Source organism: Gymnoscopelus microlampas (genome assembly GCF_963454915.1).
Source record: "Gymnoscopelus microlampas genome assembly, chromosome: 19".
NCBI classification, from domain to species: Eukaryota; Metazoa; Chordata; class Actinopteri; order Myctophiformes; family Myctophidae; genus Gymnoscopelus; species Gymnoscopelus microlampas.
The window spans coordinates 33,493,935-33,507,839 of record NC_139956.1 but is presented as its reverse complement, the minus strand read 5'-3'; the positions used below and the strand labels follow the sequence as shown (position 1 = coordinate 33,507,839).

Genomic DNA, 13,905 nt, shown 5'->3' with positions numbered 1-13,905 from the left:
GACATCAATCTGTTTTAAGAACGGCATTTAAGTGAAATATACAAGCTCACAAAGCGTTGAGCTTGTAGTTGCGCAACACCAAAGCCTAACTTATTTTTCGTACTCTATTATACTTATGGGGACATTTTAGCCCTCACAAGTATAGTAACACACACACACACACACACACACACACACACACACACACACACACAGCCTCATGAGACGTGGTCGTGGCTCAAGCGTAATCCGCGTGGGAATTTTACTCCTGAACAGCTTGCTATTGTGGAAATGAAAGACTGTGTGTGTGTGTGTGTGATCTTTCAAAAACAACGGCGATATTAACACTATACTTCTCTTATTTATTTCACGCATTCCCCTTTTCCTATGTCCCCTCTTCTTCCCCCTTTCTTTTGTCTCTCCATTCATGTCTACCCCCCGTCCTCCCTCTCCTCTCAACCACCCATTTATTTCTCTCTCTCTCTCTCTCTCTCTCCCCCCCCCCCCTCTCTCTCCAGGCTGAGGGAGTCTGGCAGAAAGAACAACATGTTTGCTCAGTTCAGGAGGGCAGACAAGGACAGACAGCGTCTCATGGACACTGTCCTCAAGCAGCTACGCAACCTCATCGCCCAGCACCACCCGTAGAGCCACACCACCACCGCCACCCGCCAGTAACCAGGCCTCCCATTGGCTCATTCACCAACCAGGGCCTATTTTGCTGTTTTTATTTTTGGGGGTTTATTATTATTTCGGTTTTGGTTTATTTTTGTACTTTTTGTTTCTTTGGTATGTTCTATTTCAGATGAGAGAGATACGGAACTAAGGGGCAAAGAGAGAGGAGAGACAGACGTGACGAGACGGGGATCGGATTTGAACCCCAGTCCTGGCACTCACAAGGAGCACTGCTGGTCTCTGTCACTTATTGACTGTTTTTTCTTTATTTTTATTTTCCCTTAGACAAAGCGAGTTGATTGGTCAGAAAGCCTGTAACAAACGCTCTCACCGGTTGATTCTAATTGCCCAGCTTATCACAAGAAATCTTCTTCAGTTATTTTAGAGAGCAAGCATCCTGATTGGACAGTTCCCCTGTTGCCAACTAATCCCATTGGTAGACTGAAGCAGCCATAGTTTTCCCTCTCCAGCGCTGTGCCTGTAGAACAAAGCAACCTGCCAACCAACCGGACATTATGACTGGAACAGCCACTCCCATTGGCTCAGTACAGTGCTTAGAACAAGTAATTTGATTGGACGGCGCGCTTGTAACAACGACTGCCATTGTCTGATTTGGGCAGCCATCATCACTCAAGACAATGCCTGGAACGCGCAATATGATTGGGCAACGGCCATGCAGTAAGCGACGTCATTGGTCGATTTAAATGTTCGAAGACAAAAACAAGTCATGCAGATGGACTAGAAGAAGAGATCTGATTGGATGGTGATCTGGCAGTAAGAGCGAGCGGTCTTACTAACTTAGTAACTCATCCGACTCATCCGATTGGACAGTGGACCTGGAGCGAGACATGTCATTGGTTAACTACGAACGCCAAAAACGCTTATTATATGCAGCCATCTTTGCCTAGTAACAGCAACGTCACTGACTGACAGAATCCTTTGATAGTTCTTACTGTCTTCCACTTTGCTGTTGTTGTTATTATTGTTGTCACACAGTCATAGAATGTATTATGTATAAGTTAATATTTTTGTTAGTTATTATTTTTTTCCTTAGAAGGTTACTTTAGGTTGCCAAGTCATAGTTAGCTCCCTTCAGCCAAACAGCACTGAAGTCATAAGAAGGGGTCTGAAAAAGGGGGATATTACATAGAGTATAACATACCTCATTCCATCATCGTATTTTCTTGTTACTTACAGAATAACACTTAAGTTGGGGATGCCAGCCATACTTGGCAACCCGTCTCCCTCTTTGCAGATCCGAACAGGATCTTGTAAAGGGGGCGTTCGTCTAATGAGGCACTACAGTGCAATAACACTTAACTTAAACGTGGCAACCGTGTTCCTCTCACCCTCACTACTTATATGCTTTATAATTTGTCTTATAGAGGGGGATGATTCCCCCAACCTGGCCACCGCTGAACTGTGTCCGGGTGGTTCGTTTGACTGGCTGGCCAGGAGTTAGGAGATGTTTAGACTTACTAATGCAGAGAGAAATGTACTAAATGCCGAGCACATACACCTTAATGTCTTCCTTGCCCATATGCCACGCTGTGTGCGTGCCTGCCTGCGTGACTGTATGAGTGGGCTACTGGTATTGATTACATTGCCCTAGAATTCTAGAGTTATGCAAAATTCGTACGATGGTGTGGCTCACCAAAAATTGCCAAAAAAGATTTCAAGCTACAATTGCAACGCGTTGTGTGAGCTTGTAGATCAGCCATTTTCGGCGAGCGACTCCACCATACGACAGACCATAAGTGAAGCATTAGGCCTTGTGTCTACCAGAGACCCTTAGCGCCGAGCACTGACCTGTTGTCAAGTAAAAACATTAGCATTAGCATCAAGCATTAATAAGCATGAATCGATTCAGGCCGTCAATACGGCTACTCTCTGGTCCCGCCTCTTGCTTCTCCTCCAACCCTATTGGTCGGCCTTCTGGGATGTGCCCAAACGGTGCACACATACAGGAAAGGAACGCGCTAGAGCTTTTCAACAGCTCTCCCCGGTGGACACGTGGCTTGAAGGGTGTCTTATCTATCTACACCAGGTTGTTATACCTGAACTAACATGGGTCTTTAAACACTATGTTACTTTAATCTTTAATGTGGGTGCAATAATAGTATTGGAAACTGCAGCGCGTGTGTGTGTGTGTGTGTGTGGGTGTGTGTGTGTGAAAGAGAGAGACAGACAAATAATCCTGGCACATTACACAGGGACTCAACAGTAGATGAAAAGGGACATTATTTAGTTGCAATATTTGATTTCTTTATTGTGAGTAGAATGCGTGTGCAGATGTATGTATATGCCTGTGTGCCACAGGTCTGTGTGTGTGTGTGTGTGTGTGTGTGTGTGTGTGTGTTTGTTTGTTTGTTTCCAACTGTAGTTGTGTGTTATGCTGAGGTGTATTATGGGTCAAGGGTTGTTATTGAATGTGCCTTTGCTTGCTCTTCCTGCCAATGATCAACATTATTGCTGTGTGTGTGTGTGTGTGTGTGTGTGTGTGTGTGTGTGTGTGTGTGTGTGTGTGTGTGTGTGTGTGTGTGTGTGTGTGTGTGTGTGTGTGTGTGTGTGTGTGTGTGCGTGCGTGCGTGCGTGCGTGCGTGCGTGCGCGCGCGCGCGTGGGAACAGGACACAGGGGACAACGTGCTGAAACCTTCCACCACAAACCAGTGCAGTAATTGACTGTGTGGTCGACTTGGGTGTCATGTGACATCGTTCTCACACCACAAACGACGTGCAGAAACCTCATCACTGACCGAGTCCTGAGGCTGCATATCGTCTCTGTCGGGTGGAAACCTCATATGTCCAAAACTGTTTTACTTTTCAGGATCTAATTCAAAAATAGCAAAAGTCGCAGAACGGCAAGGTCGTAACGCGCCGCTTCGCGCCGCGTTACGAGCTTGCGGATCTGCTACTTTTGATGTTTTTTGTGTGATGCTGCAGTACGAGTAAGGGCGTTAATTTACGAAAAAACACAAAAAGTTTAAATATGGAGATAAGAGGTTTCTGCCTGACAGCAACGATATTCTGATTTGATAGTGATCCTGTAACACCAGCCATCCCCTGTTGCTGGTGTAAACGAAAACCGAAAAATCCCTCCCTAAAAAAGATGAAACAATTTTGCAAGGAAAAAGAAAAGAAAAGCCGAAAAGAAATTGATAACATTTTGAAAAATACAAATGATGTTAAAGGTTGGTCTTTGACATGCCCAGAATATGGATGCCAGTGTTAATGTGGTTAACCTAACAATACTTGTTACTCTCTGTGTTTGTGGGTGGGTGGGTGGGGGGTACCTTGTTAAGGGGCCTGTGTGTCATCAGTGCCATGCTCAAAACTCTGTGAGCTGCACAGGGATTTGAACCTCCAGCCCACAGCAGAATGCTCTGCTTTGCCTGCCTGTTCTGAAACACGCCATATCCTGTCACAAGAGCCATTCACACGCTAGCGTTGTTAGCATGATCCTTCCAACTTTCTTCAGCGCCATTTTATAAATAATAAATGGGCCACGTGTGTGGGGCGTTTGTGTGGCTGGTGTGCGTTGTTCCCGTTGTCGTTACATGCCACAGTTTTTGATGCTATGTTTGTTACGTTCTTATTTTTGTTATGTATAAACTTTATTGACACAGAAGCACTGTACAGGTTGTTGTGTTGAGCCACTCACGTCCTTATAAACTACACCGAACACAAGACAATAAACCCATGACAACGCAGCGTGTCGCCTCTCTCCCTTTGTGACTCCTTTCACCCGTTTCTCTCCAGCTTTCTCAAGGTTCAACTTTATTTCAATACCAATCACAAAGTTAAAGGCATGGTCATTCATAATGGCCAAATCCAATATGGCCACGACCTGAAAAAGATTTTAGCTATAACTTTTTACCATTAGAAATGTTGCTTGTCTTTATGACTGGGTGTTTCTGGGCCTCTATTTTGCATATTTCAAAGATCGATCTAAAGTTTTACTGTACCTCAATCTTTGTCATTTTTGACTCATTGTGTGACTATGATTGTTTTTTTTTTTGTTTGTCCTAATCACACAACTTTACATATCAAAGGGCTCCAGCTTCACAGCATACAGACGAGCGCCAAAAAGTTAGAATATGGCGATAATAGGTTTCTGCCCGACAGCAGCGATGTAATGTCGTGTGTGTGTGTGTGTGTGTGTGTGTCGTCCTCTCTTCTCTCATTGTGATGACCTTTAACCTTTCAGACAGCAGGGGCTTCTGGTCTGGGGAACATGATTAACGAGGACATATTGTAAAGTGTGTGTGTGTGTGCGTGCGTGCACGCTTGCTCATTGGAGGGTGTCGGTGCGTATCCAAAGCTACACAATCTCTCCCTATGTATACTTCGCTTGACCAACCCTCTCTATGTGTGTGTGTGTGTGTGTGTGTGTGTGTGTGCGTGTGTGTAGCAGACAAAAAAAATCTACTTCCTTTCCTCGTCATCTTCTTTCCTCTTCCCCCCATCTTTTTTTTCATCTCTTCATCGTTCCTCCCAACTCCTCTCCTGTTTTCACTACCATCAAAGCTTTACCAGACCTCTCTCTCTCCAACTCTCCATAATTCTCACTCTCCCGTTCTCAATCTCACTACATCTCTCACCCTCTCGATTGCAAGACTGTGTTCACTGAGTCTGTGCATAGAGTCGAGGATTGCCTTAGTTCTGGATCAGTCACAGTGCTCAGGTATTCTCCCATTATGTGTTCTCGTTTAGGGCCAAATAGCGTTCCAATTCTCTTTGGTTTTTGGTTTGGTCATTCCAATGTGTCAGAGACTTTTCTTTTTGTGTTCTTATGATTTGGCTTAGTCTATTGGGATCTCTGTTTGGTGGCTCTGCTTTGTTTGTGAGTCCTAGAACCAGCTGGTTGGGGGGGCATCTCTGTAGAGCAGTGGTTTTCAACCCTTTTCATATCAGGGTCCATTAGTTATTCGGCATTTGAGCCACGTACCACCATTTGATGAGATTTAGACTCTCAGACCCAAAACGTAGAATATTTTGTTGTCGTTGGATACGATTTTTTTCCACAATTCCATGCTGTATTGATGTTGTATCAATATAAGAGATAACAGGCCAACGTTGATCAAAATAACAATCCTTATCATTCTCTAATTGTGTAGACTTCTTGTAAATTAAGTAATGCAGATGTTTAACAATAATTTAACTCTTGAGAGCGTAAAATGAATTACAGGTCCATTTGGTTACATTTTACACTCAAGAGTTAAAGATATATAAGGGTCCATTACCATACCAACTCTCCATCATTTAGCTGGGGACCACCTGGAACCCCCTCAAGGACCACTGGTGGTCCCCGGACCACTGGTTGAGAACCACTGCTGTAGAGTTAGTGGGTATGGTCCTAGTTCTGCTCTACATTTCTTATTTGGTGTTTTCCGTTCCGGATCCGAGAAATGTATTTGCAGAATTCTGCATGCAAAGTCTGATCACAAACATATTATTGGTGCTGGAAGATGTGACTTTTCTTTTTGGAATATCATAACTTGGGTCTTGGTTGGATTCACTGTAAACTAAGGCCCCAGGCTGAGAGATGTGTGGTGAAGTTCAAAATGCTGCTGTAGTCTGTAGTCTGGTTGGAGACAGCAGCACTAAATCATCTGCCGACAGTAGGCATTTGACTTCTGTATCTGCCAGGTGATATAGACCAGTGGTTCTCAAACCTTTTCATGTCAAGGACCCCCAAATGGACACTTATTAGCCCGCGGACCCCCATTTGAAAAGATACATTTTAGGGACTCCCAGTTTGACATGCATTAGGGCTACGGACCCCCATTTAATGGCATTTCTATCTCTGGGACCCCAATTCATGTTGTAGAATCAATGTTAACTTAACTCTGAGAGTGTACAAATGGAACCAAATGGACCCGTTAGGGTCCATTTGGTTCCTATCCATCATTTAGCTGGGGCCCCCTGGAACCCCCTCAAGTACCCCTGGGGGTCCCCGGACCCCACTTTGAGAACCAATGATATAGACTGTCCTGATGCTTTTGCAAATTCATGGTATTCAAGCTGTCTATTCCCTCGGCTTTGGGGTAAGACGTGTGTTTTGCTCATAATCTCAAAAGCACACTTGTTTGTTGGTGCACATTGATTCTATCATGTCGTATATTTTTCCTCCAGTACTACTTTATACAACTTTGTATAGCTGCATCAAATTTAATCAAATGCAATTCTTTTTTTGTTGTTGTTTATTTGTTTGTCAACTAGTTTGCTGAGGGTGGACATAATCAGTTGTACAATCATTCGGTAAAAAGACAATTTGTGATTTGCTCAGGACAATTTATTCAGTGAGGAAATGTAGAAATGTGTGAATGATGATCATGCAGAGGTTGCTGTTGACACCCTCTCTTGGCCACTCTCTGGCTTTCTCACGCTCTCTCCGTCTCTCTCTTCCTGTCTGTCTCTCTCTCTCTCTCTCTCTGTGGCCAGGTGTGTGTTCTGTTTATCTCTCCATCGCTTTCATCCATCAGTTTATTTGTTTTTTAAATCCTCCTCTTGCTCCTCATTTGCTTTGTGCTCTGACCAGCCCCACCTCCCTCTTGCTCTTTCTCTCTTTATGTTCACACCATTATATCTGCCAGACAACTTTGCAAGCTGCCATGTGCAATGGGACAATCATGAGTAGGTTTATAGTCAAGTCAAGGTTGGTGGGTTGGTTTTTGTGTACATTTTAAAAGAAATGTTTCACTTTTATCCGTTTCACTATAGTTTTGTGTTCTGGCCTGTGTGACCTGCAAAGGGCAAAGTTCACACAAGGTCATCTGCTAGGGTCACAGGAGGTCAGAAGCTGCCATCGCAGGACGGCTTTGAAAGACCACACACACACACACACACACACACACACACAGACACAGACACAGACACACACAGACACACACACACGTTTGTTTCCTCTCAGAGTTAGGACTTGACTCTGTATTAAGACCGGGGAAGCATCTGTGTCATTTTAAGATTTGTTTTGGCTATTCAAAAATAGCAGATCTACAAGCTCATAGCACTGCTTTCGTCTGCCTGATGTTTGCATACTGTCTGTTGTGTGTGAGTGCCGCACTACGAGCTTGTAGATCTGCTATTTTTGAAAAATATTTTCACTCTGCTTCTTCTGGGGGTCCCTGGAACAAATTATTTTGAGATGGGGGTCCGCGACCAAATACATATAATTTTTGGGGTCCTTGACATGAAAAGTTTGAGAACACTTGATATTAATATAGCAGCATAAGTTAGAAAAGAAAAAACTGTTAGGATTTAGAAGACATTTGTAGAATCGGAACCTCAGGCCGTAATGGGTTAATTTCTAGGCTCACCGGTGTGTCCAGATATACAGGGAGACAGATCATCATCTCACAGCTGGACCACGTTGTATCAGCTCACAGCGGTGGAAGAAGTACTCAGCTTTTGTGCTTAACCAATAACCACTTATACCCCATATGGCTGAGCTGGGTCCCCCAGGGCTCTATACTAGTGTCTTTTCTGTTATAGCTATGGCCGAGCGATAAGCTCACAACACGTCGCAGCTGTGCTAGGGTTGAGTGGTAATTAAACGTAACAATACCAATACAGTATATAAAATTACTTTGTAAAAGGTCCCGCGTTCAAAATTGAGTACTTGAGTAAAAGTACGAAAGTATTGGCATCAAAATAGCTATCTTATTGTTACAGTATTTGGGTAATCATTTCTGATTATAGCAGCTTTTCATGAGTCAAAAGTTTCACTCTCACGTTTTCGCTCTCTCTCACTCCCACACACACTCTCTTGATGCGTTCTACTCCATTTATCTTTTTTTACTCTCTCTCTCTCTCTCACACACACATGTTAAACACCTTGCACGTTATAATTTACAAGCTGTCTGTCGGCAAAGATAAGCATCGTAGGCTACTGCACGAACACACACACACACACACACACACACAAACTGAAGGGCTAGACGTCTATCAGCAACTACAGAGATAAACAGCGCAGTAAAATAGTCTTCAAACACACACACACACACAGACACACGCACACACACACGCGCACGCACCGATCTGATCTGACACTTACACAAACAGCATGGCATGCCAGACCTACACGCTGAGGTGTGTGTGTGTGTGTGTGTGTGTGTGAGAGAAAGAAAGAAAGAGAGAGATAGATGTTGTGGTGTGATAGCGTGTTCTCTCTCAGTCACATGAGGAAGGAACAGAGAGGATCTAAAGTTAGAACATAGGAAGTTGTTTTTGAAGCCGCACGACCACTTCCTTTGAACGCACGGACGGTCAGGCAAGGATGGAGAGAGAGAGAGAGGGAGAGGGGAAGGATGGCCGGGACTTGAAGAGCGAGGGATTGAAGGATGGGGGCAGGATACAAGAAGACAAGTTGTCTTCCAAAGTCTTGACCACAATATACTTTGTTGACCGGGGTCCCCCGGGACTCTATACTTGGTTCGCTCCTTGTTTTTCCTCTATACCAAATCTCTTCACCGAAAATAGGTGATGTTACATGCATGTTACATTACGTGTAGATCAGGTATTGTTCAACCAAGAATAGGGTTTGTGTCATTAAAATTGTAATCGTATAATAAATGCTTGAAATCTCTGTCCGTGTGTCCATATGTCCGTCTGTAGTTCACGTGTCTCAAGAACACTCCGACCGACTGACTTCAAACTCGGCACACGACCCGATTGAGTGCAGTGCCCGGCGTCGAGTCGTCAGATAGGCGGTTGGTTGTCCAGAACCACCCATCCAACTATTGGCATATGGAGATCCAATGCTGACATCAGGGATCGCCATATATAGGCACACCTGTAAAAGGGACACAGGCAGACAGATAGACAAACAGATATAGAGATATCCATATATGGTCATAAAAGGGACACAGACAGATGGGTACAACGGGTATCGCATAACCGGGTGGCCCTAACAAACATCCTCCGGCCATGATGCACAAGTTAGAACTTATTACATGGAGACAAGAGAAGGAGTGTGCAAAAGAGAGAGAGCGCGAGAGAGAGGAAGTTTTTGTTGTCTGTATCAGTGTTGCTCTCACACCAACACACACACACACACACACAAGACACAGAGCTCCGCTTTCAACATTCAATAACATCCGGGCTTTCGTCTGCCTGATGTTTGCATACTGTCTGGTGTGTGTGTGTGTGTGTGTGTGTGTGTGTGTGTCTGTGTGTCTGTGTCATCAGATAAGTCTCTGTTCTTCCGCAGTGAAGGGAGGACAGGGCAGAGAGATGGAGAGACAGATAGAGGAGTGATAAAAAAAGACATAGAATGAGATAAATGATTGGTACAAGATATTCTTGTGTGTGTGTGTGTGTGTGTGTGTGTGTGTGTGTGTGTGTGTGTGTGTGTGTGTGTGTGTGTGTGTGTGTGTGTGTGTGTGTGTGTGTGTGTGTGTGTGTGTGTGTGTGTGTGTGTGTGTGTGTGTGTGTGTGTGTGCGTGCGTGCGTGCGTGCGTGCGTGCGTGCGTGCGTGCGTGCGTGCGTGCGTGCGCGCGCGTGCGTGCGTGCGTGCGTGAGTGAGTGCTTTCCCTTAAATCTGTTGGTGTGTGTACATGTGTGTTATGATTACAGAGGGACCTCTGTAGCTCCTGTCTACAGTACATCACTATAGCAAACACACACACACACACACACACACACACACACACACACACACACACACACGCAGGTCTAATGAAGACGGATGAGACAACACACACACTTCTCCTCACCTCCTAGTTATTGATGGCTCTGCAAGGTCAAGGGTTACAGAAACACCAGCTGTGTGTGTGTGTGTGTGTGTGTGTGTGTGTGTGTGTGTGTGTGTGTGTGTGTGTGTGTGCGTGCGTGCCCGTGCATGCGTGCGTGCATGCTTGTGTGTGAGAAAGAGGGGGAGAGAGACTTTCACTTGTAGTGGAGATATATTATCTCCCCTTATAGAGACTAAATCATACACATACAAACACACATAACCATCCTCTGCGCTCTCCTCTCCTCTTCTCCTTTCTTCTCTCCTCATTGCTCTCACCTCCTGTTTTCGTATCGTATCATAGTTCTCTTCTCTCTATCTCTACATATTTCTTCAGTTTTCTTCACTGTCAGTTTTACAGTTATTCACTAAAAATAGCTTTGGTCTGATTGTGCATATTTCTACTGTGTGTGTGTGTGTGTGTGTGTGTGTGTGTGTGTGTGTGTGTGTGTGTGTGTGTGTGTGTGTGTGTGTGTGTGTGTGTGTGTGTGTGTGCGTGCGTGTGCTTAACCATGCCAGTTTTTCATGCTTCTGGTTTCTGACCACATATAAAGACAGCTGAATGATACTGGTCCCATTAGCAGAAATACACTGATGATATAGCTCTGCAGTGGGCTTTTATGGTGTGTGTGTGTGTTTATGCACGGGGCAAATGGGCGGGTTATGGGCAGTTAGACTAGGCAGAATTTCAGAAAATGTGCTTGTATAAAATGCTGAAGGCATTTCGTGTTTATTTTTGGTATACAACATTTCTAGGGGTATTAAGGGGTGCTGAATCCAAATCTGCTGTATACCCAGCGCAAAAATGTCAATTAAGGCCTCAAAATTGAGAAATTCAACATGGCCGCCAGCGCCAGGACCTCTTTCCAAAAAAACAGGTGCTAAACCCACATTCTTTATTCTACTGACATGAAACTTTGCACAGAACATCTGCACTTATGGGGGAAGAAAGTAGGAATATAGCTGGGGTGCAACCATGAGAGTAACAGGGTGTTTTTGACTGTCTAACTGTAATCTTTGTATAGGCGAGGATACAAAAATGACATTTCTTCAGTGTTTGCAGGAATACTACAGCAATTTGGTAATAACTGTACAGTGTTGGACACCAACATTGGAATCCCCCAAGTCTTAGCTTTCTTCAGGTACCAAGTTTATGCCAGTAGCCCTTATAAGTCTGGATATATAAGCATTTTAGTGTAAGCATGCTGTTTTATAGTAGGGTCCGAAAGTGAGGTTCTGTGACCATCCTTTGGCAAGTATGTTTTTACGATTGATTTGACCTCTTTGGACCCTTTAGAAAAGATTTAGCCCCCAGGTCCCTCCCAAAAATCCCGGCATTTTTTGCTAGACAGCCAAATTCAAAATGGCCCCCGGCGCCATCTCTAAAAATGTACTTTTGATCTGGATGACCTAGAATCATGTATGAAGGCACTTTTCCATACAAGTCAACCATGAGGATTCCAAATCTGACACAATTTTAATTGTCAGACCTCGTTTTGACTCCGAAATTCAAGATGGCCGACATCCAGTACAGTAAAAACTTATACCCAGGGGGCAAAGAACCAGATGGGCTAGAAATAAAAACGTGGTGTCTATTTCATGGTTTCAGAGCATGAGAAACTCAATGGAATACTTATCTTTATGATTGGGTGTGTCTGGACCTTTAATTTGCATATTTCCAAGATGGACGCCACGCGAAAATGAGTTTTACTATGACTTTTACAGTGACAGCTTACTGTTATGGCAAAAAGTTTGCTTTTTAAGCAATATGAACACATTTGGTCAGTTTGCGCTTTAATTTATATGTTGTCAATATGGCTGCAGTCATAAATAATGTATGGTATTACATTTTCCATTTATTGATTTATAGATCTATAGTTGTGGGGATGATTGCAGAGAAAAATCGGAGAAAAAGGCCACAATGTACCTTATGTATCATTTTAATAAACTAAATACAATATAAACAGACACATGCACACTCCAAGACTTGCCAAAAACTTCAACTTTAGGGCTATACAAATTAACATAGTGGTATGCATTCAAGTAACATAACAAAAGATAGACTACTTAGTGACAAATAGAGTAAAAGCGGAGTTGAGGTTGCCTACAAAAGGTTCATTTTGACCTCTATGGTTCAGTCTTGCCTGCTTCTAAAGCCAATGATACTATGGTACAATGCTATTCACTGTCACTGTTGTCATGTTGCACTGATCCTGCTGCATCGTGTCTCCAGTCCCTGGCAACGGCATCCTAAGTAGAATGGAATTGCCTTCTTTGCACGGGAACAGTTTTTCTGGCAGCCTTTGATACAGCTGCATGATATTGCCTTGTTCATTGACACAGGCCAGGCTGGCTCGGTAGATGCAAGGGGGACTGCATTGCTAGCACTGAGAGAACATCCATACTCTGTGAAAGAAGGAATATCCGGCTTGGCGATATGTGCACATTTATCTATTATGGTTGCTAGAACAGCTCTTCTCAGGTGCAGGTCAAAGGAATTATCTGTCGGGGGCAGCAGCTTTAAGAGGGTTGATCTATTATTGAGGAACTTGTACACTCTAAGCTTACTCAGGTCAAAATCCTCCTGGTGGTCCGCTTTGGATGTATATACAGCAATTGTGAGGTCTCGTGCCTGATTGATGGACGTCATCTGAGAGGGAATCATAAGAGTTTTCACCAAACTCCTCAAGTGCAGAGATCCAGACGCATGATGGCCTTGAACCATGCCTTCTTCCCAGTGAAGAAGGGATAGCTGGTGGTACAGTATCTCTGCCACTTAAACTATGGATAAAGGGCAGGGCACGACACTGTGCGAGACCCAGTGCTGATACCATTTGATGGATAGGAAGGTATGAATTTTGCTCTGTTCTCACCCACAGCTCTGGAAGGCATCGGAGATGGGTTGCTGCATAGTAAAGGCACATGATGATGATGTCTGTGTCATTGGCATGGATGACAGTGCCGCCCATGGCTGCTGTGGTGTTGGGGAGTGTTGTTTCTGTCTGTTGTAAACTGTGCTCCGCTGTACCAAATGAAATTCCTAACATGTTCACATGTCATGGCAATAAAGTCTTCTGATTCTGATTCTGACAACTCTGTCAACTTTGTCATTCTGGACACTGTACAGGGTGTGGAGTATTATTCTTGTATCAGCCTCCTGTTGTGTGGATTCTAGTGCAGGGACATCTTCAATAGACCCCTCCTTGATCACCACACTCCTTGTCTCTTCTTTAAACCCCCCACCCAGGTAAAGATGTGTTGGACCAAGGGCCGACTTAAGTTTCTCATTTTCACACCATTCGTCACAGAGGAAACTCAATAGGTTTGCCTTGTTAGCTGACACAGCAAAAAACTCCTGAGGATCTGGAGCTGTGTAATGCATACTGACTTCATATTCTTTGGTAGGTTTTGGTCAAGCATATGTGTTCTTGCTCAGCTGTCTTAAGACTAGGTCCACAGTACCGGTCAAAACAGAAGTGAATGATCTCTGTGCCAGCAGGCACATCATTCAACAGCAGACG

General features: G+C 44.1%; 1 protein-coding gene across 4 annotated transcripts in view; it reads left to right on the top strand.

Moving 5' to 3' along the window:
* LOC311035326 (exocyst complex component 6B-like) overlaps window positions 1-4,359 on the top strand; it is a 126,519-nt gene extending 122,160 nt beyond the window's left edge. The window contains exons 22-23 of one of the 4 annotated variants that reach the window (XR_014599697.1): window positions 498-3,165; window positions 3,280-4,359. Coding sequence is in view for 1 of the 4 variants with exons in the window: in XM_084043461.1 (XP_083899587.1) it covers window positions 498-624 (127 nt within the window). In the remaining 3 variants the exon portion in view is untranslated. Of the gene's footprint in view, window positions 1-497 lie in introns of all 4 variants that reach the window. The other 3 variants (XR_014599698.1, XR_014599699.1, XM_084043461.1) reach the window with 3 other exon arrangements.
* The last annotated feature ends 9,546 nt before the right edge of the window (window positions 4,360-13,905 follow it).